Genomic DNA, 22355 nt, shown 5'->3' on the forward strand with positions numbered 1-22355 from the left:
CACAAGACCTTGTGTGTGTGTGTGTGTGTACATATATTTATTATTTTCTGGATTAACTTATGATTTTTATTAAATTATTTTATTTATTTACATTCCAAATGTTGCCTCCCTTCCTGGTCCACCCTCCTTGAGTCCTTCACCCCATCCCCACTCCCCTTTGCCTCTGAGAGGGTGCTCCCCCTTGCCCCCCAGCATTCCCCTTCCCTGGAGCATCACGTCTCAACAGAATTAGGCGCATCATCTCCCGCTGAGGCCAGACAAGGCAGTCCTCTGCCATATGTGTGGGTGTGGGTGTGGGGTGGGGTGGGGTGGGACCAGCGCGTGTCTGGATGCTCTCTGGGTTAGTGGTTCTGAAGGCTCTGGGTTGGTTGACACTGTTGTTCTTCCTGAGGTTGCCATCCTCTCCGCTCCTTCAGTCCTTCCCCTAACTCCTCCATAGGGGTCCCCGACCTCTCAGTCCAATGGTTGGCTGTAAGTGTCTGCATTTGTCATAGTCAGCTGCTGGTAGAGCCTCTCAGAAGATGGATGGATCTCTGTCTCTCTGTCTCTGTCTCTCTGTCTCTGTCTCTCTGTCTCTGTCTCTCTGTCTCTCTCTCTCTCTCGTTTTTTGAGACAGGGTCTATGTAGTCCTGGGACTTTTTGGCCTCAAACTCAAGAGAGACTGGTCTTCTTCTGCCTCCTGAGTGCTGGAATTTAAAGTCCTTAGCTGCCTAAAACTCTTAAGTTAACAGTCTGTCAGGGGATTTGGGAGCATGACAGGAATGGAGAGAACATCATGTGGTGGGGAGTGCAGGCTGTACTCTGGAGAGAGAGGAGAAATCCAACGGGAAGGCACACAACACGCACCCCACGTCTCTGTGTGACGTTTGCTCTGCTTTGACAGTGACTCCAGATCCCCACCGGAAGGGCCTCTGCGGAGCAGGGACTGAGCTGTATGACTCTTAGGGGCAGCTCTGCTCTGGGGCAACAAGCAGCACCAGTGACAGCGGACAAGAACCAGGGAGCAGCGAGTAACCGCCCTGGAGTCTCAAGGTCTGAGCCTTAGGCTCGAGCCAAGCCCTGCCGCTCTTTGGAGCTGTTTCCTATCTATACACCGAGGGTAGAGAACAAGTCGTCTTTCTTTTCTTTGTGCATGGGAGATGATGGTGGGGAGTGTGTGTCACTGTCATGTAGCCCAGGCTGGCCTTAAAGTCCTTATGTAGTCAAGGATGACTTGAACTCCTGATGCTTCTGCTCCGACCCCCCACGTGCTGGGGAGTTGAAGGCACTCATTTCCTTGCCTGGATTAATGGTACTGGGGATGGAATTTTGAACTTTGTGCTAGGTAAACATTCAACTTCCCGAGCTAAATTTTCAACTCCGAGGAGTCAGAGCAGCTCATCCTCAGTTTCTTTCTCCCCAACACCTTAGCCTGGGAGCATGAGCTGGGTGGCTGTTAGTCTGCCTAGGACATCTGTGCTCCCTGCTGGTGGGGGTAGGAGACCCTGTTGCCAGTCTCCACTCAGCCTCAGCCTGGGGTGCTGGATGCTCTCTCAACAGAGCACCTGAGCTTCTGGAGTCTGACCTGTCAGGGCCCTGACCATAACTGACCCAAGAGCGGCTACCGCAGCCCCCGCAGGCCCTGCCTCCCGAAGCACCCGCAGCGCAGGCCTCAGAAGCCCATCTGGCACTCAGGAAATGTTTTGTAGCTTAGCAGCCAAGCCTTTTTCTTTCTGAGAAGCACAGGCTGGCAGAGGCCCCGCCTTCTGACTCCTAACAGCTGGGTGGAGAGCTTGTTTCTGCCCACGACAGCGTCCTTCCTGTGGCTGTGGAGGACGGGTGGTCCTGCCTAAGGCAGACTGGCTTCTGCTTACTCATTTTCATGTCAATGTCAGGCATTTTCTTTAGTTGCCAGCACAGGTGAAGGCCCAGAAAAGCCCAACTTTCTCCAGGGAAAGGAGGCTGTGGGAGGATTGTATGACTTTCTTGGAAGCCTTGCTACCTTGTGTGGTGCTGTGTCTTGGCCCAGGAGAGCCTGTCAATGACCTGCACAGCCATGCTGTTCACAGGAGGAGGATGCCCGAACACGCCCTTTCAGAGGATTTACTCTGTGCCCGTGGGTAGTAAGCAGGGCAGAATCCAGGGCCAGAGCTATGTATCTGCTATCCTGTGTCCCCTGGCATGACGCTGCGGCCTTCCAGGATAGGCTATGTATGACCATCAGTTTTCTCATCGCTAGATAGTCTATGCTGACACTCCGTTAGTGCTGGGATTACAGATATGACCATCATGTCACTGACCAATAACTTCAGAAAACCTTTGTGCTGTGTGTAAGTGCAGGAACATGCGCATGGACATCAGAGGACAAGCTTGCAGCAGGGTCTCTTCTCTTGCATACGCCAGGCAAAGGGGCCTGTGAGTTTCAGGAGGTTCTTCTGCCTGTGCCTCCTGTGTCGGTCACTGCAGGAGTGCTAGATTATAGGCGTGTTACCATGTTTGGCTTTGCGTGGGCTCTGGGGATCGGAACTCAGGTCTTCACACCTGTGTGCAAGTGCTTTGCCCACTGAGTTACCTTCCAGCTGCCAAGGAGGGCTCTCTCTGGCCTTGGGAAACACTTCCACCTACAGTCTCCCACACCCTCACTGACACAAATCCCCAGCACTGTATCGGGGCTGCAGTTCACGCCATCTGGTTACTATGAATGGTGGCTCGGAGTTAACAATTCAGTCAGAGCCATTTATACTCAAGAAACAGCTCATAACACATGAACGTTTCATGGAAGTTTTATTGGAATGGGTCATATCTAGAGTTCTTGTTCAGTGTACAGACAACTCACAGTTCAGTGCGGTGCTTCTAATACAAGCAACATACAACAGGAAGTCGCTGAATATAGTGCATGTGATACAAAAATAAATTACAGTTCCAAAGCTACTGCAGAGCTTAACATGTAGAAAACGTCGACACAAAATAGCTGGTGAGTCTTCATAATCATCTACTGTATCCAGATGTACAGAGTTCCATGAAAACACACACACACACACACACACACACACACACACACACAATCCTGAGAATTAGTGGCTATCACCCCCAACAATGCAATGAAGAGGAAGCTAAGCAGTCAGACAGTAGAACACAGCTCAGGACAACTTCCCACAGCGCAAACCCTTCCACACCCTGGCAACACAGGCATGTTTCGAGTTCATCCTGGCCATCCAAACCCAAGTTTAATTTTTTTCCAGAAAAAAAAAGCATCAATGATCTATAAACCCACATTTTTTATTGTATACATGTATGCACATTTCCAGTGAAGTGGATGGCCAAGCGATGGATCAAACAATAGGACCAAGACTTTCACCCGGAGACCCGCAGTCTCATCTTGCAGCCCTGTGGGCGACTGACACCATGTCCTCAGGCGGACTGCCTGAGTACTGCGGTGCTACAGACCACGGACGCCACGGTCCATGGAGTCCCCTGTGCTGCTCTGGGAAGCAGCTCTGTAACCCAGTGCCCAGGAAGGCAGCTGTGCTGCACACTGCCTGCTGGTGCTTCGCAGCACCAGCAGAACGGATCGGCCAAGTATGTTATCTCTGGCTCTCAACAGAACAAACTTAATGGGTCTGGGGACACAGCTTGGCGGCAGAGTGAGACACGGGCCTCACCATGTAGCCTTAGTTTGCCTGCAGCTCAGAGAGTGATGGGATTAAAGACGCATGCCACCATTCCCAGTCCAAGCTCCTGGTTCTGATTCCTAGCAACTCAAAACCAAAGCCAACTAAACAAAAAACTTGTCAGAACAAGTATATGCGAGGCTTGATGGCTCATGACTGAAAACCCAGCACCCGGGAAGCTGAGGCAGGAAGCCCGCCAGGATGGCCCTAGCCATCCTGGGTTACACAGTGAGACCTGACTCAAAACAACCAAAGGAATACAACACAACACAACACAACAAATGAATAGGATACCTGCCGGGTGAAAAGACAAGAACCTTACTTAAGTTCCGTGTCATGGTGCAGGCCTTTAATGAAACACTCAGGAAGCAGAGGCAGGAGGATTTCTGAAGAGACCAGCCTGGTCTACAGAATGAGTTCCAGGACAGAAAAAAAAGGAAAGAAACAAAGAAGGAAGGAAAGAAAAAAATAAAATTTTCCACCAGTCGAGTGCCTAGCAAACAATCTAGCAAGGGCCGGCAGTTCTCTGGGCGCAGTTAAGGGAAGAGAGGTCCGAGCTTATCCAGAACAGAGAAAACAAGCAGTAGATCCTAAAGAGAACTCCGAGACCTCAGCCCCAGACGGGCCAGGACAGCCAAGCCTGTGCAAAGCCAGCGCCCAGGGGCAGTCAGCAGGACTGTAAAGAATATTTCTCAAAGCAAAGTAAAATGCTAAGGAGCCTGTCTGCTGAGGAGCAGGAATGAGATAACGGGAGTCCTCTGTGTGGAAGGGAGCTGCTGCCCAGAAGCTGTCAGCATCCAGATGCCTCCCTCACATGGACAGACTCCTTTCCAAGGGCTCAGGTGGAGCCTAGGACTCCCAACCGAACCTTCACATCTTACTGGAAACTGCCATGCCAAGTCCCTACGCCAGCCAGGGACACGGCACGAACCTTGCCCGGATCCCTCTCCCTCCCTAGGCCTGTAGCAGGCCAGCCTTTGGCCTCTCTCCACTGCGACATAAACCCACATGGCCGCAGCTGCCCACCTCCCTGACTCACTCTCAGGCCTGTCTCGTCAGACACTACCATTCTCAAAGGAGCAGAGTACTGCACACTGTAACAGCACAGGAAACATCTGACAGTGTCTAATCTGTCAGGGCAAATCCGTCACCCAAGTATTAATTTCTAAGCTTACGGCTTGACAGTAGGACATAGGATCTCTTTCTACTGGGATTCAAGTGAATCCTAACTGAGTCCCTAGAAACTACTCACACTAGCAAGAATTCAGGTACCTGGAGACAAAAGGTTCTGGGATACTCTCAGCGCCTCAATCTTGAAGGGGCGGGGCGTGCTCCTAAACAGCACAGGACAGTTAGGGCCGAGGCTGCCGCATCTAACCACGTGTTAGCAGAAGAGCTGGCCTTGCAGGCCTTCCAGGACTTCCCGACACTAGAAATCTGACACTCAGTGTAGTGCAGCCCGGGCCAAGCCCCAATTCTAGGTGTCCTTCTGTAAGATGCTGGATCACTGAGGACTGGCGAAACTGCTGGCCACCACACCAGCTACACTATTGGCTAAGGAGGGCCAGCAAGAAGGGCAACTCCTTAGCCAAATGTTTAGCAAAAGTGGCTTCTAAACTGTCCAGCTCCCCGACGCTGTGAAACTGGACGCCCTGAGCTTCCCAATCAAGACACTAGTGCTTGCCTGAGCACATACATCCTATGCCACAAGGAAGCCAGGGTAGTTCATATCACAGCCCCTTAGAGACCACAGAGCTGGGTGTGTTCTTAACTGAGGGGAAAGAATGGGTGCTCAAGCACACACACGCCACATGCTGGGCAGAGCCGAGCACACTCCAGGGGACACAGCTTAGCATCAGTGCGTGGTAACCGGGCACCACTCCTGGCACCACCACCGTCTGCACGTCATCCTCACCTGCGCGGCAACTGAGGCCTGATCCTTTAGCGCAAGCAGGTAAAGCCTCGTCAGTGTCATTTCTCTGTTCTGGGGTGAAGGTACTTATCGATATACTCTTCTACGATGGGGGGCACTACTTTAACATCACTACTTCTTTTGGTACAGGCTAAGGGAATGGGGGAACTAGAGAACTTTAAAATGAATACAAAACCCCTAACGTAAACTGACTTCGTTCATTATAGGCACTGAAGACCCCAAGCCCTCTCACAGCCATTCCCCATTTCTGCCAGGTTTCTTTCTTTCCTTTCAGCTCGGAAGCTGTAAGCTCAGTCAGTGTACAGGAACTAGACTGTGCCTCAACAGGTCCTGGCAGACTTCCCGACTGGTAAGCCTAGTAGGCCGCACCCCTGGCTCAGACAGGAACACAGCCTCAGGCTGAGCCCGGGTCTCTGAGCTGGCACCTGCTCCCTGCCAGGCCACAGAGGCACAGATTTAGATGCTTCCACTACGAAGGGGTCTGAAGAGCCCCTGCTGCCTGGAGACTGAACCTCTCTGCAGTTTTCTCCAAGAACACTAGCAACTGTGCAGGGGCTGCCTGGGGTCTACTCACGCAGTGCTTCCATCCACTTCCTGAATCTCATTTCCAGGGAATGCACAGGAAAGTGCCACATGGTCTCCAGCAGGTGCTCAGCTGGGGTGTGCTCACCTGACATTTCAGGGAAAGGCAAGGAAAGGCTCTGGGCAGCAAGCCTTGCTCTAAGTTATAAACAGCTGCAACCGCTAGGTGGAGCCAATAGTTTGTAGGAATCTCATTACCTTCATTGCTTCAGGAATTGCAATGCAAATACAGTTACATGAAGAGGAGGAAGGGGTATCTTCAGTAGAGCAGTTACGTGGGGCAGACTTCCAGTTGGACGGAAAGTGTAGCTACTCTCTGTATGGAGCTAAAGTCAAATCCTGGTACAGGTTTCCCTAAGTGAAGGCCACCCTCAGCTGGATCCAGGGCTGACTGCGGATGGTGTGGGGCATTCCCATTACGGGGTCACGGGGTCACGGGTGGGTACAGCATAGCAGCCTCAGAGCTCAGTAGTCAGCAAGCACTTCTGCTTCAAGGCCGAGTCTTCAGGCAAGGGAGGGGCAGAGCTGCATGGAAGAAAGAGGCCTAGTAAGTAAGGACTCGTGTCACAGGCTGAGAGGACAGACCTAAATGGAGATGCAGCGCCACCTCCTGAGCAGTGACATATTTTGTAGGACATGTTTTCTACAAAGTCCTGACTCCAGTCTCAAGTACATCTAAGCCTTTCTTCACGAGGCAAGCTTATAATAGTAAGAACAGCACTGTACCAAGCACAATAGCAGCACATGCTGCTTCCTTTTGAACCCAATTCTGCTTCTCCTCTATGGTGAGGAGACGTTAGGCTCACCCCCCAGGACCCATATCACCCATGCTCACACCTTATCTAGTCAAAGCCACAGCAGGTTCCTCACCTTGGGAGTGGGGAGTGCCCCCCCACAGCACTGCACCTCGCCACATGTAGTCTCGCATCACCATTCATTACTATGATTGTAGGCAAATCAGACGATGGAAGCAGAGAAGGATGAATAATAACAGCCAACTCTAAAACTCAAGGATTTAAAGATAACCCTACTGATGTTTGTATCTACTACAGTCTTCACAGAGAAATCCCAGTAATTTTATGAATAATTACCAATACCAAGAAAAAAACACTATGTTAAACAGGATTCAGAGAAAAGGCTTGCACACTTTCAGTCAGGTTCAATTAAGACCTTCCAAGAACACTATTGTTTTAAATATAATCAACTTAATTTTTTCTCCTGTCAGATGTTCTGAAAGCTGCAACTAAGAAGTAATTCTTCACCTGGTCACCGCATCTACTAGGAATGGTGCTGGGGGGGAGATCAGCGAGAATCCATCTTTCTGACCACATCCATCCAGCCCTGCCAAAGATGCTCCACATCCTGCGAGCCCGTTGGAGATGGTAGCACTCTGCTGTGGAAGAGGAGTAACACGTCAGATGACAACCTTGCCCCGTCAGCAGCTTCACGTCAGCCTCACTGACTGCAGCGGGAAAGCAGATTTGATGCCCCCAGCTGTTTATGTGTACGGGGGTTTTGCCTGCATATATGTCTGTATACCACATGTGTGCGTGCAGTCTGCCTGTGGAGTCCAGAAAACAGAGTTAAATCCCCTGGAACTGGAGTTATGAATGGTTCCGAGCTGCCATGTGGGTGTTGGGATTCGAACCTAGGTCCTCTGCAATAAAGCAAGTACTCTTGACCACTGAGTCAGTTATCCCAGCCCCTTTCACCTCAGATTTTTATTTTTTATTCTGTCTGAATCATGCAGCATTTACAGAAAAGTTGAGCCACAAAACTCATGCCATTAAATTAACAGAGCTTTGATAATGGCCCCGATACTTGTAGGAAGAACAAGAACTTGAGAATCCTTTAATATTCTAAAATTGTAACCAAAAGAAGAATCATAAAGACTTACTGGAACAATCCACCGGGGTGTGATCATGGATGATGAAGACACCTAAAAAAATCCATAGCCACTTACTTTTAGGGAAGACTGACTTGTTACAGTCATAACATTTTTTCTGTTGTGAAACGCATGGCAGGAATGCAGCTCCCAGAGAGCCTCTTGAGCTAACTTTAACGCTCAATCCAGGCTTTGGTAGCATTCAGACTACTGAAGAGACTGTCAGGAACACTATAGCTACCAGTTAGCTCTTTTATTACTCTTTCTCCCTCCCCCCCCCCCCCCCCAAGACAGGGTTTCTTTGTGTAGCCTTGGCTGTCTTGAAACTGGCTCAGCAGACCAGGCTGGCCTTAAACTTAAGAGATCCTCCTGCCTCTGCTTTCTGAATGCTGGGATTAAAGGCAAATGCCAACACTGCCTGGATTGTTTATTATTTTAAAAATCTTTTAAATTATATTGAATTATTTGTATGTGTAAGTGTACACACACACAGCACAGGAGCTGCCAGTGGACATGGGGCCCTGGAAGGATTTATGGTCTGTACTCTGGCTGACTTGTAGGCACTGTTGTTAGCTTATCATAAGAGCGTCTGAACATGGCTAGACTGCAAATGATGGAGGGTTAAAATCATGCTGGATATACAAGGTCCAGAGATTAGCAGTGCCATAATTGAGGTCCTAACAGATCCAACCAGGTTTACCCTAGGTCCAGAGATTCAAGTCTACACTGTTCACCAACAAGATGGTCTTCGTCTGATTTTACAAACTGCATAAACCAAGGAGACATGAGAAGAATAATCGGGAATAAACAGAACATCAGAAGAGGATGAGGGTCCTTTGAATTTGGTCAATCTGGGGTGGCTGTGATTGTCCCACGAGCATGTCAGTCACTCATACAGAGCTGTAAAGCATGGTCCAGTGTTTGTTTTATATTTTCTATTATTTTAATTGTGGTTATACCTTCTCACAGGGTGTTTGAGACCATCCAGATGGCCAAAATCAACCACTTAAAAAACAAACAAACCAAAGGGTCCGGTCTTCAGAAGTCACCAGGTGTGGAAAGGAACTCTGACTCCTGCGGCCACCCAGGCCCTGCTTGACCACAGCTCTGCTTAGAAGCAAGTGCCCTCTGTGTTGCCCTTCATCTTTGTACAGTGGAGAGTGGCAGGAGCCCACCCAGTGGGGAGGGTAACCTCCAGTTGATATCTAAACTACAGCTCTGGAAATGAGTATGAAAAAGGAGAACCTGCTGGGTGGTGGTGGTGCACGCCTTTAATCCCAGCACTTGGGAGGCAGAGGCAGGATTTCTGAGTTCAAGGCCAGCCTGGTCTACACAGAGAGCTCCAGGACAGCCAGGGCTACACAGAGAAACCCTGTCTAGAAAAACCAAACCAAACCAAACCAAACCAAACCAAAAAAAAAAAAAAAAAAAAAAAAAAAAAAAAAAAAAAGAAAGTCAGATACGGGTAAGTGAGATAGCTCATGGGATGAAGGCACTTGTGGGTAAGCCTGACCATCTGAAGCAGATACCTGACACACACATGATCTCAGGAAAGAAAAACTCCTCTAAGTTGTTCTCTGAACCCACATGCAAAGTGGCACATACCCATGCACACATGTACACACAATGCATAAACAAGTGCCCTCAACGTTTGGAAAGTCAGACAACTCAGGTGTGCTGGAGACTCACACCTGTAATCTCAACAGTTGGAAAGTGAAACCAGGAATCATGAGTTACTTCTAGGTCAGCTTCTGTTACAAGGACTAAAGCCAGGACAATCACTGCATTACAACATACCATCCCTGGAAATGCCTTAGAATAGCAGCTGTAATCTAGACAAAATAAAGTATGAAATTCGCTTTCAAGGCAAGCATGCTGTTGCTGACACAAGTCAACCCTCTTATTTATTTACGTTTTTATGAGCATGTCCAAGTGACTGTACACCACACATGTACAGAAGCCCACGGAGTCTAGAAGAGATGAACAGGATCACCTGCCCCTGCCTCCCCAGTGCTGCACTAAGGTGTGGGCCACTTTGCCACACAGCTGTTTGGCTTATAAGGCTCACCTATGCAATGAGACAAAGAGCAGACATTGAGTATTCTGAATGATGCTCTTAGGAATTACGTTTCTACACATGCCTGTAATCCCAGCACTCTGGGAGGCAGAGGCAGGCGGATTTCTGAGTTCGAGGCCAGCCTGGTCTGAGTGAATTCCAGGACAGCCAGGGCTATACAGAGAAACCCTGTCTCGAAAAAACCAAATCCAAAAAACCAAAAAGAGATAGAGATAGAGATAGAGATAGATAGATAGATAGATAGATAGAGAGAGAGAATTACTTTGGGCTTCAGGTTATTTTGCCATTGATTTTAGAGATGTTTTATCTATTTCGAGATTTATTATGGTTCACGATCAGATTTGGGATTACTTCGCCTTTGGTAATGTCTTCTTGTTTATTGACCTAAGTTGGTTGTCTGTATCACTAAATATCACCTGGGAACATGTTTGGAAATGCAAATTTTGGGGTCTTTCCAAGATATACACAATTTGAAACTCTGAGGTGAGGCCCAACAGTCTGCTTAGTACACCTTCTGGGGAACTCTGATATACACTCAAGTTTGGTCAATTACAGTTTACACAAGCATCCTCAGAAAGTGCCACCTGCACCTCCTGAATCCTCAGATAGGAATCTGCTGAGCTGAATCTTCAGCAGCTCTGTCCTACAGTCACGGAAGCTGTTTTCTATCTCTAACCTGACTGGAAGTCCAGTTGAAGAAATGAACTGTCTTATTTGCGCTATGGTGATGGTACTGAGAACCGCTGCCTTCCAGGATAAACAAGGATTTTTCAGTACTAATTGTTAACTATGATCCCATCTTTCTGAAAAGATAACATGTCCTCATAGCCTTAACACTTGTTATAGACAGATGGGCTTTTGCGATAGCTCTGGCTGGCCTAGATCTTGCTTCGTGGATCAGGCTGGCCTCAGACTTGTGGCAATATTCTGAATGCTGGAATTACAGACATAAACCACCAAGCCAAGATTATTGTCTTAACTCTTTAAAACAATTATTTTCATTTTATGTGTAAGAATGTTTTACCTACATGTATGTAAGTGCCTTACAAGTATTCAATAACTGCAGAGACCAGAATAAGGCAATGGATCCTCTGGGACTGGGTCACCCGGTGCTGAGCGACTGTAGGGATGCCAGCACAGAACCTAGGTCCCCTGCAAGAGCAGCAGACTTCTGAGCCACAGAGCTCCTCGCCTTAATTCTTTATGCTGGTACAGGCTCCAGGTTTTCTCTCACGCTATTTAACGTGGGGTTAAATAATGAACAGTTTTATAGTGACATGTGATTTCCATAGAGAGAAACACAAATTCAAAGCAGCAGAGTTTGAGTACAGAAAGGCAATGCTAAAGAAGCAAATACAGGCTCTTCGTGTTTGTGTGGGTGTGTACATGTCACACTGCACACGTGGCGGTCTCAGGTGCCGGTCTACTTGCTCGAGGCAGGTTTCCTGTGCTCCTGCATGTACACCTCGTTACTGGTCTAAGAGTTTCAGGAAATCCTATTTCTGCCTCATTTTATGCGTAATACTGTGTCCAGCTTTCTATGAGTTTTGGGCACCCATACTCAGGTCCTCATTGTAAAGCATTGTATAACATATGCCTTACCCACTGAGCCATCTCCCCAGTCCTAAAAACTCTTGTTAAATGAAAACTAACTAGATTATCAAGTAAGAAAAAAATTGGAACCTAGCAAGAACATTTTCAAAGCACGCATCTTTTGTTTTGTTTTGTTTTGTTTTTTGAGACAGGGTTCCTGGCTGTCCTAGAACTCACTCTGTAGACCAGGCTGGCCTCGAACTCAGAAATCTGCCTGCCTCGGCCTCCCAAGTGCTGGGATTAAAGGCGTGTGCCACCGCTATGGAGCTGTAAGTATCTTTTGATTCACCTTGTGTTTCAAGACACATTTACCTGGGGTGTTACTGTGTGATCCATCAGGTTCTCCGTTAGAGAAACTAGTAAGGCGTCCAGTTCGTCAGTGGCATCCTGAGGAAGACAAGGCACCAAGAATCCACGAATGACTGCCATTGTACTAAGCTCTTCACAGGCTCTGAATCTCTAACGGTCACCAGGGCCTAGCTACAATCGATCCTTTAAGCAAAAAGGGACATTCAGAAATGAACTTTGAATGATCCCATTTGAAGGAGATGAAACTATACTATAATCAGAACTAGAAAAGGAAGTGTTCTGTAAATATTCATGTAGCTCTTGCATCTACACAGATAAAACCCGGTAGACAGTGACTGGTTTGCGACCGGCTGGCAGGTTTGGAAAGGACAGTCATGGTGTCCCAGCTGAGTTCTCCTCCTAAGATGAGAAGGGAAAGGGCATCCAGGTGGTGGGGAGATGCAGGCCGTTCAATACGCTAGAGCAGAAAGCCAATGCCATTCACAACAGAATGTGATCACGTAAGATCAAAAAGATAAGAACAGAAATTAGTGTGTGAAATACAGGACTGTTGACAACAGAGAACACAAGGAGAACACATATTATTGAGATGGTTTTGTGGCATCTACTGAACAAAGTGATGTTTACCAAAGTGCTGTTTCTTCGATTCTAGATGAAGCCAGGGACTATAATTACGCAGTGTCTTTGCATAAACAAAACAATTATTTTCAAGTTGATGAAGAAGTTTAAGCATGTGTTTGGTTTTAGATTAATTCTTTAAAAAAAAAATCTTAACAGATATGGCCAAACTGGAGGGTCGGGCTCGACGTGGTGGTGGAACCTGGGACTGGTGGTCCTGCAGTTTATAAGATAGAAGCCTGAGCAAGCCAATTAGCATTGCTCTTCCATGGCCTCTGTGTGACTTCCTGCCCTGACTTACCTTTGACATGAGGTCTGATATGGAAATAACAGCTAAATCCCTCCAAAGATGCTTTTGGTCACAGTGTTTTATCACCAATATAAACTCAAACTAAGATAAACTCTAACTGAAATATAATATAAATAAGTATCAACTATATACTGCCTTTTCATGTTAGGATTAAGGGTAAATTTCTACAACAAATGTTCATTATGCAATGAAATGGTGACACTGCGTGTGTTCAATTGCAGAGTCCGGGCTTCTGATTTCTGAACTGGGTAGGATATAGGAAGTGCACACCTTTGTAAGGGCAGAAACTGGAATGAGCTGGTTATGCTGTGAACAGTCAGTGAGAGGTGTGCGCCTGGGGCTGCGCTGTGCCCAGGGACGAAGCACCAAGGCTGGCCGAGCTACAGCAAGGAGAAGACAAAACGGCAGTCAGCCCACTCACACGGCTCTGTGTCCTAGGAAAGTCATTGAAGCGCTGGACATACAGACTTAACCCTTTCACCCACTAAGCACTTTTCACGTGTCTGTGTGCATAGAACAACGTGTCTTAGAGGACAACAGGCAGAGGCACAGCCAGCAACCAGACTATCCCCAGCTGAGGCAGACATTAGCAGGGCAGAAACTGGGGAACAGATTCTAGCTGCTCTTGGGAAGTAAGGCTCAGCTGTTCCTCCTGCCTCAAGTCCCAATGCCAACTAGAAATCAATAGCTGTCCCTGGCCATATTACAGGTTAAATTTAGTATTGTCTTTTGAAAAATGGAAAGCAATCTTCTTACCTTCAGTACAGAGTCACTGTCTGCAGCTGTACCAGGCACCGGAGTGAGGGACTCTTTGCAGATGGGCATGTCCTTTTCATTGAATACAGTACTGGAAGGAAAAAACAGCAGGCCATGCAGGACCTGTACAAAGGCGGCACTACCTCATCCAGGAAGAACATGGAGGCCATGGAGAGGAGACAGGGCAGCTGGAGAACAACACTCAGCTTTGCTATCCAACGCAGATTCTAGATACAGAGCCCAACAGCACACTGCCTTGTTTCCTTCCTAAAGTCACACTAACATGATAGCAAAGACTTGGCTTTAGGGGAATAAAAAAAAAATTCATAAGACCTAAAACCTAAGGGTTGCCAGTAGAGTTTAAACTCTTCAGGAAATTCAGAGTGATCTACTTTAGAAAAGTATGGTCACAGTCTCAAATCCAGAGGGATTATGTAGAAGATGGGAAGTGAGGAAGATCTCTTCCTCCTTTTGAGACAGGATCTCACTATTTGCTCTGGCTGTCCTGGAACTCATTATGTAGACCAGGTGGCCTTGAACTCACAAAGATTTACTCACACACTGCCTCCCAAGTGCTGGGACTAAAGATGTGGGTGCCACCAAGCCTGGCTCTGCTAGCTTCTCCCTCTCTCTAATCTGTGATCAACTACAGGGACGAGAAAGCTCGGTGGATCATGAAGGACAAAGGAGGAGAGTGAGGCAGCAGGGGCAGCGAAGATGAGAGCCAGGGTGGGGGTGGGGGTGAGGGTGGGGGTGGGGAGCAACTGCAGAAGCAACACCCAGGATGCTCCAGACACTGAGACAGGTGGACAAGAGGAGGCTCCAGTTCCCGAGACCAGCAGGCCTGGCACATGACCAGGTCTTTATCTCCTGATGAGAACAAGAATGGTTTATATGTGGTTTCAGTTCCAGGAAAGGAAAGGGAGGTCCACAACTGACCATCTACCAGGTCATCAGAACGGGCTGGAAATCTCCTCTTCACTGTCACTAAAAACTGTGTGGACACAGTAATGATTAAAATGTCCCAACTAAGTCAGGCAGCAGTGGTCACATTTTTAATCCTAGCACTTAGGAGACAGAGGTAGGTGAATCCCAGAGAGTTTGAAGCCAGCCTGGTGTACAGACTTGAGTTCCAGGACAGCCAGGGCTACATGGTAAAACCCTGTCTCAAAACACCAAATAAATAAATAAATAAGTAAATTAAAAAAAAAAAAAAGTCCCTTTCTAGAAGCCTCCTGAATATTAACAAGAATACAAATCAGCTTATCCCAAGTTTAGGCAGAATGAAAATGCAGGCCAGGCAGTGGTGGCCACACCTTTAATCCCAGTACTTGGGAGGTAGAGGCGGGTGGATTTCTGAGTTCAAGGCCAGCCTAATCTACAGAGTGAGTTCCAGGAGAGACGGGGCTACACAGAGAAACCCTGTCTCGAAAAACAAAAACAAAAACAAAAACAAAAAATCAAAAAGTCAACATCAAAGAGTAAAACCTAAGCCAAGAAAAAAGTCACTTTACCTTCTGAACAAGGAAATAACTCAGAAAAGGAATCAACAAAATACTGAATTTTAAAACAACCGACTATGTCCTAAAAGTGGACTCTGTGTGCAGCTTACAGTGCTGAGCACATGGAGCAGCCCAGGCTGCTAACCCACAGTACACGGCCAGGCCGGCCCTCGACCTCGGCATCCTCGTATACTGCTGTGGGAGGAAGATCGCCGCAGTGGACTTCTGAACGGGAGGTAATATGAAGAAACAAAAGGCAAGATTTTAAATTTCAGAAATGTAAAAACCTAAAACTGAATGACAAAAATATTTTATCTTACTGATGTGACGTTTAAAAACTATGCAAACCAATATACTGTTGGTAGAAATTTATGTACATAATAAAAGTGGTAAAAAAAAAGTTCATACAGTACCCTGAATAAAGGATTTGGGAAAATAGCTCCCTGATTAAGAGTATTACTGAACACACACAAAGACCTGAGTTCACATCCCTAGAACCCAGGTCGCAATGTTGGGTGTGGCCATACAAGCCCTTGTAGCCACAACCCTGTAGGTGACAGAGACACAAGGATCCTTGGGCTTGATGCCTGCTAGCGCTGTACCAGACAGACTCAGTGACAGACTCTTTCTCCAAGGAGGCACTGGGGCTTCCCTTGGGCTTCTGCGCCGCAGCCTCTGGCTGGCTGAATTAAGGGTTTGCACTGGCTTTGCTTTACTCTGCACATGACTTCCTAGGAAATGATGCAAGGAACATGTGCATTTTGGAAATACTGTAAGCCACCTGCAGCTGGGGGAACATTCCCCCCCCCCCCCCCCCCCCCCACCTCTGAACCAAACCAATTCACCACCACAGCCACACTGCCACTGCCACCGCATAAACACAAATGCTGAGAGGCAAAGCCTTTGAGGGAAAAAACCCCACTGAAGTCCCCAGGAAATGGAGTAATTTGGAAACCACAGACTGTGCTGAGGGTAGGGCTTTGGGTCTCCTGCTGAGAGCAGACTGGAGCACAGGTCACGTGAGGCAACACCTCCACTGACCCACGCCCCAGCCCTGGCAATCCTCTAATGCTGTCCAATGGTTCAACACAGCCAACTGTAAAAATGCTGACAACATTTTTCTCTATTAAACACATTGTATTACGCGTGCGCGCGCGCGCGTGTGTGTGTGTGTGTGTGTGTGTGTGTGTGTGTGTGTTACTGTGCACAGCTGTGTGTGCATGTTTGGAGGCTAGAAGGACAAACTATGGGAGTCAGCTCTCTCTTCCTAGCACATGGGCCCAGGGATTAAACTCATGGTGTCATGCTTGGCACAAGTGCTTCTATTCACTGAGTCACCTCCCTGGACCCTGAAGATAGAGTTATTTTTATTTTTACATGTATTAGTATTATGCCTACATATCTGTCCACACATCATATGCATGTCTGGTGCCACACAGGTCAGAAGAGGGTGTTGGATCTCTTGAAAGTACATTTAGAGGTGGTTACGAGCTACCTTGTGGGTGCTGGAAATGAACCCAGGTCCTCTGTAAAGAACAGATTGTTCTTAGGAAGCTCCCAGCCCCACTTTCCTCTGCTTTTTTTTTTTTTTCAGTTTCTCTTATGCTTGGCTTTAGTCATATGAATTCTGTCAAATCACTAGCTGAGTTCTAAACTAGGGCAGCAGGCATCAGAGACCACAGATAACAAAGACATCTCAAAATGTTACTTTGAACAGTTACCAACTATTATATAACCACTCAGTAGGCAGAACCAAGAAAGCCTAAGAAGATTTGGCTTTGAGAATTACATCATCAGGTTCAAACGTCCACTTTTCAAATTAAATGTGACAAACTGTGACTCATTCACAAGAAGAATGCCTGTAGCAGAAGCCCAGAAAGCACAGAGAACTTCAGTGGGCAAAGGGCTCAACTGGGTCAGTGCTCTCAGGAAACAAGAACTGCATGAGACCAGAACAGCGTGACAACAGACAAAAATGAACCAAATGGGAAATTTAGAGCCAGAAAAAGGTATGACTTTTTAATTAAAAATTGTCTACATCTTTTCAACAGTAGATTTAGTAAGGCAGAAAAATCAGTGAGTTTAAATAGAGCAACAGAGTTTATGCAAAATCAAGTGCAAAAGCCAAACGAGGAACACAGAGCGAGCCTTGGAGAATGGTGCAGACGAGAGCCCAAGGGACCAACAGCTGAAACCGATTAGGGAAGGGATGCGCATGAGTGCAAGTGCATGGGCTCCGGGGCTTTGCGAGGTAAACTCAGAGATCTGTGCTGTTTGTACTAAATAGTACTGAAAGCCAGAGACAAGCAGAGACTCCTGACAAATGACTCCTCCCATCCAACAGATCCTCAGAAGGATAGGCCAGGTTTTCATCAGAAAACCTCTACCCATGGGGCTGGAGAGATGGCTCAGTGGTTAAGAGCACTGACTGCTCTCCCAAAGGTCCTGAGTTCAAATCCCAGCAACCACATGGTGGCTCACAACCATTGGTAACGAGATCTGACACCCTCTTCTGGGTGTCTGAGGACAGCTACAGTGTACTTACATATAATAAATAGATCTTTAAAAACAACAACAACAACAAAACCCTCTACCCTTCACCCCAGTACCTGACTGAGATAGGAGCAGGTCATGGGAGCCTGGGCTACAAGGCAGCAACGAGACAGTCCCCGGGTATCTATCTGCCTTGACACAGACCCAGCTGAGCGCCTTCCCAAGCCTCTCAAAGCCTTCCCTGCTAGTCATCTTCACTCCTTTGTGTGAGCCACCAATACCTAGAAAGACTTCCTGCCAAGGACGCTCCATCCTTCCTCCATTATGACCTCTCTACTCCTACCTCAGCTCTAAGGCAGCCTGCTTACGGTTCCCCCTTTCTCACCCCAACTCCAACCACTGAACACTCTGGCTCTTGAAGCAGACCCCAGGTCTCCCTAGCCCTTCCATCTGTCTCTCCAGAGATTCTGTTTTTGTTTGTTTGTTTTGGATTTGGTGTTTTCGAGACAGGGTTTCTCTGTGTAGCCCTGGCTGTCCAGGAACTCACTCTGTAGACCAGGCTGGCCTCGAATTCAGAAATCCACCTGCCTCTGCCTCCCAGAGTGCTGGGATGACAGGCGTGCACCACCACCATCCGGTTTTGTTGTTGTTGTTTGTTTTTTCTCTCCAGAGATTCTTTGTCTTCCTGCGACCAACTTTAAGGAGCCCTTCCTCCCTCCACACCTCACTTCCTGGGTAACCCGCCTTTTGGTGAGGACCGAATCACCCTGTCTCTTCCCACAGCGCCTCTCAATTCCTCTTTGCCACCACTGACTGGCAGAACTTTCTACCTGGGATCCTAAGAGGGCAACAGCCATCAAAGAACGGATCCCCATCCAAAGACAACCAGAGGCCAACACTTAGCAATGCTTCAATCATAAGTACAGATGCCTCGACCTCCCTGCAGAACAAACACGCACAGCCAGGACAGCTTGCCTCCACAAGGACCTACTGTAGCCCCGAGACATGCAGCACAGCTGAGACCCAAGACAAGGACTTCACAGCAGCAAGGAGACTGTGGCCAAGGACCTTAGAGAGGGTACAAATAAATCCACTAATGAAAACAAGAGGAAACAGGAATGAAAAAAGGAAAACAGTCCAAAATATGAAAATAGTAGGAGAATCACTAAAGAAACCAACACTGAAAAAAAAAAAAACCCAACAACAAAACAACAACCTGGAAAAAAAAAGTAGGCTGTCAAAAAAAGTTAGAGTTAAGCCTTACCAACAGAGTAAAGACACAGAAAGAGACGGCAAGACCTTGATAGCAAGGTAGAGGAAATGGATAACTCTGTCAAAGAAAATATTCAAAACAAAGACCAGGCACAAAACATCCCGGAAATTTGGGACTCTATGTAGAGCACATCTACAACTAGGGAATGTGGAAGGAAAAGAGACCCAGGTTAAAGGCACAGGAAAGACTTCCAACAAACTCACAGAATAAAATGTCTCCCATCTAAAGAATGTGGTGCCTAACAAAGTAAAGAAGCTGTCTTAAGAGTTTTTTGTCTTAAGGTTCTATAGCTGTGAAGAGACACTCTGACCACGGCAACTCTTATAAAGAACAATTAGGGTTGGCGTCAGGTTCAGAGTTCAGTCCATTACTGTCATGGCTGGAAGCACAGTAGTGTGCAGGGAGACATGGTGCTGGAGAAGGAGCTATGGGTTCTACATGTGCATCAGTAGGCAGTAGGAAGTGACTGAACTTCTCATCCTGGGCTTTAGCTTTTGGACCTCAAAGCCCACCCGCCCTCTAGCGACAGACTTTCTCCAACAAGGCCATATCTCCTTTGTTTGTTTGTTTGTTTGCTTGTTTTTTGGATTTGGTTTTTTCCAGACAGAGTTTCTCTGTATAGCCCTGGCTGTCCTGGAACTCACTCTGTAGACCAGGCTGGCCTCGAACTCAGAAATCCGCCTGCCTCTGCCTCCCAGAGTGCTGGGATTACAGTTGTGCGCCACCCCAGCTCGGCTAACAAGGCCATATCTCCTAATAGTGCTACTCCCTATAGGCCAGGATTCAAACACATGAATCTATAGGAGGGGTATAAAGAACACCAAGCAGACTGGGCCAGATAAGAAATTCCTAATGACACATACTAACCAAAATACTGAAACATATAACAAAGAAAGGATATTCAAAGGTTGTGAAAAAAAGACAACGTAACCTTTACATCAGGTCCAAAACATCTGACTTTTCATGAAGTCAGAGGGCTTAGACGAATGTTCTGCAAACTCTAAGAGATCACAGATTCCAGCTTAGACTACTACTACCCATCACAACTATCAATAACAACAGACTGAAAAAAAATCCCATAAATAAAGCCAATTTAAGCAATATCTATTTAGCCCCTAAACTCTACAGAAGGCACTAGAGGGAAAATTTTAGTCTGAAGAGGTTAACAACACCCAAGAAGACACAAGGAATAAATAATCCCAGAACAGGGATTATTAAAGAGGGAGAATAACCCACACCAGAAAAACAAAATAACAGGAATCAATAAACATTGTTCATTGGTAACTCATTATTAATAGTCTCAATTCTCAAGTAAAATGGCACTAACAGATTGGACTAGATAACAGGGTTCAAGAAACACACCTCAACATCAAGTATAGACATGGTAGAAGGATGAAGAAAGGTTTTCCAAGCAAATGGACCTAAGAAGCAAGTAGGTGTAGTCATTTTAATATCTGACAAAATAAACTCCATACTAAAACCAATCAGAAGAAATAGGGAAGGACACTACCTACTCATCAAAGGAAAAATCCACCATGAGGATACATTGTAATTTTAAACATTGGTACACCAAACACAAGGCACACAAGGTCATAAATGAAATACAACTACAGCTAAAATCATACAGTCATAGTGGGTGACCTCAACCCCACACTCTTACCAATACAAAGGTCAGCCAGAAAAACTCAACAGAAAAATGCTAGAGGTTAAATAACATTAGAATTCCAATGGACCTAGCAGGTATTTACCTTTTACCCAAATACAAAAGAATATACTTTCTTCTCAGAAGCTTATGGAACTCTCCAAAATTGATCACATACATCGACAAATCTCAACAAATTAAGAAAATCAAGGTACTCTGCATCTTATTTAACAACCATGGGTTACAGTTCGTTATCAGCAACAGAAATAACAGAAAGTATACAAACTCATGACCAAATGAAAAATGGGTCAAGACAGAAATCAAGAAGGAAATTAAACTTTCTAGAATTGAATGAAAATGAAAATATAACATACCCAAACCTATGGGACACAATAAAGGCAGTTCTAGGAGGCAGGTGCCTACATACAAAAATTGGTGAGATCTTATATCAATAACTTAGTAGCATATTCCAAAGAACAAGAAGAACAAATATCATCCAAAAAGAGTAGACATAATAGTCAAGAAATATTCAAACTTAGAGCTGAAATAAATGAAACAGAAATAAGCAAAGAAAAAGAATCAACAAAATATTGAAACAAAGAATTGGTTCTTTGACAAAATGAGTAAGACTTGAAAACCCTTAGCCAAATTAGCTGAAGACAGAGAGAAGAACCAGATGAATAAAAGTTGAAATGAAAGGGGACATCACAACAGACACCAAGGAAAACCAGAGAACCATAAGGATATACTTCAAAAACTTGTACTAAAACAAATTAGAAAACCTAAAGGAAATCGATGAATATTTCATGATATATATGAAAGGGTCAGGAAAGAAAGAAAAAGGAAAAAAATACAGACAAATATTTCTTATGAACATAGATGCAAAGATCCTTGATAAAATACTTGCAAACTGAATATAAGAACACATGAACAAGATTGTTTACCATGGCCAAGTGGGCTTCATCCAAAGATAGAGGGTTCAATGAATGTAATTTGATAAATACAATCTACCACATAACAGACTGAAAGACAAAAACCACATGATCATCCCATTTGATGCAGAAAGAGCCTTTGATAAAATCTCACACCCCTTCATGATAAAAGTCCTGGAGACTAGGGACACAAGGAACACATCTCAGTATAATAAAGGTGATATGCAGCAAGTCCATAGCCAAAATGAAGAGAAAGCCACAGCATTTCTACTAAAATCAGAAACAATCTCTCTCCATGCTATTCAATTTAGTTCTTGAATTCTTAGCTAATTGTCTTATTGACAACTGAAAGAGATCAGGGGATACAAATAGGAAAGGAAGAAGTCAAAGTATCTTTATAGTATACATAAATGTCCCTAAAAATTCTACCTAGAAACTTCTTCAGCTGATAAACACTATTAGTAAAATAGCTGTGTACAAATTTAACACATAAAAGTCAGTAGCCTTCCTACATCCACGAGGCAGACCGAGAAAGAAATCAGGTAAAAAATACTATTTACAATAACCTCACTCTTGGAATAACTCTAACTAACCTTGTTGAAGGCTTATAAAATAAACACCTTAAGACAATGCAGAGCCAGACTAAGTCCATCATTTGATGAAATACCATCATTTGGATAAACTGCAGGCTACAGAATGGGAAAAGATGTTGGCTTGTTGCTGTTGTTGTTTTGTTTTTGAGAAAAGGTTTCTATGTAGTCTGGGCTCTCCTGAAACTCATTAGACAAGCCTGGTCTCGA

The 22355-nt window shown here is 45.9% G+C and overlaps 1 protein-coding gene across 4 annotated transcripts in view; it reads right to left on the reverse strand.

The window, feature by feature from the left end:
* Positions 1-22355, reverse strand: part of Epb41l5 (erythrocyte membrane protein band 4.1 like 5) — a 415759-nt gene that overhangs the window by 311071 nt on the left and 82333 nt on the right. For 2 of the 4 annotated variants that reach the window (XM_052201086.1, XM_052201088.1), the window contains exons 21-25: positions 13714-13804; positions 12033-12107; positions 8063-8104; positions 7428-7558; positions 2745-6690 (exon numbers count right to left, since the gene is read on the reverse strand). In XM_052201086.1, the coding sequence (XP_052057046.1) occupies positions 6624-6690; positions 7428-7558; positions 8063-8104; positions 12033-12107; positions 13714-13804 (406 nt within the window). In that variant the 3' untranslated portion in view covers positions 2745-6623. Of the gene's footprint in view, positions 1-2744; positions 6691-7427; positions 7559-8062; positions 8105-12032; positions 12108-13713; positions 13805-22355 lie in introns of those variants that run through there. The other 2 variants (XR_007980534.1, XM_052201089.1) reach the window with 2 other exon arrangements.

This window comes from Apodemus sylvaticus, chromosome 12 (assembly GCF_947179515.1).
Source record: "Apodemus sylvaticus chromosome 12, mApoSyl1.1, whole genome shotgun sequence".
Classification (NCBI taxonomy): Eukaryota; Metazoa; Chordata; class Mammalia; order Rodentia; family Muridae; genus Apodemus; species Apodemus sylvaticus.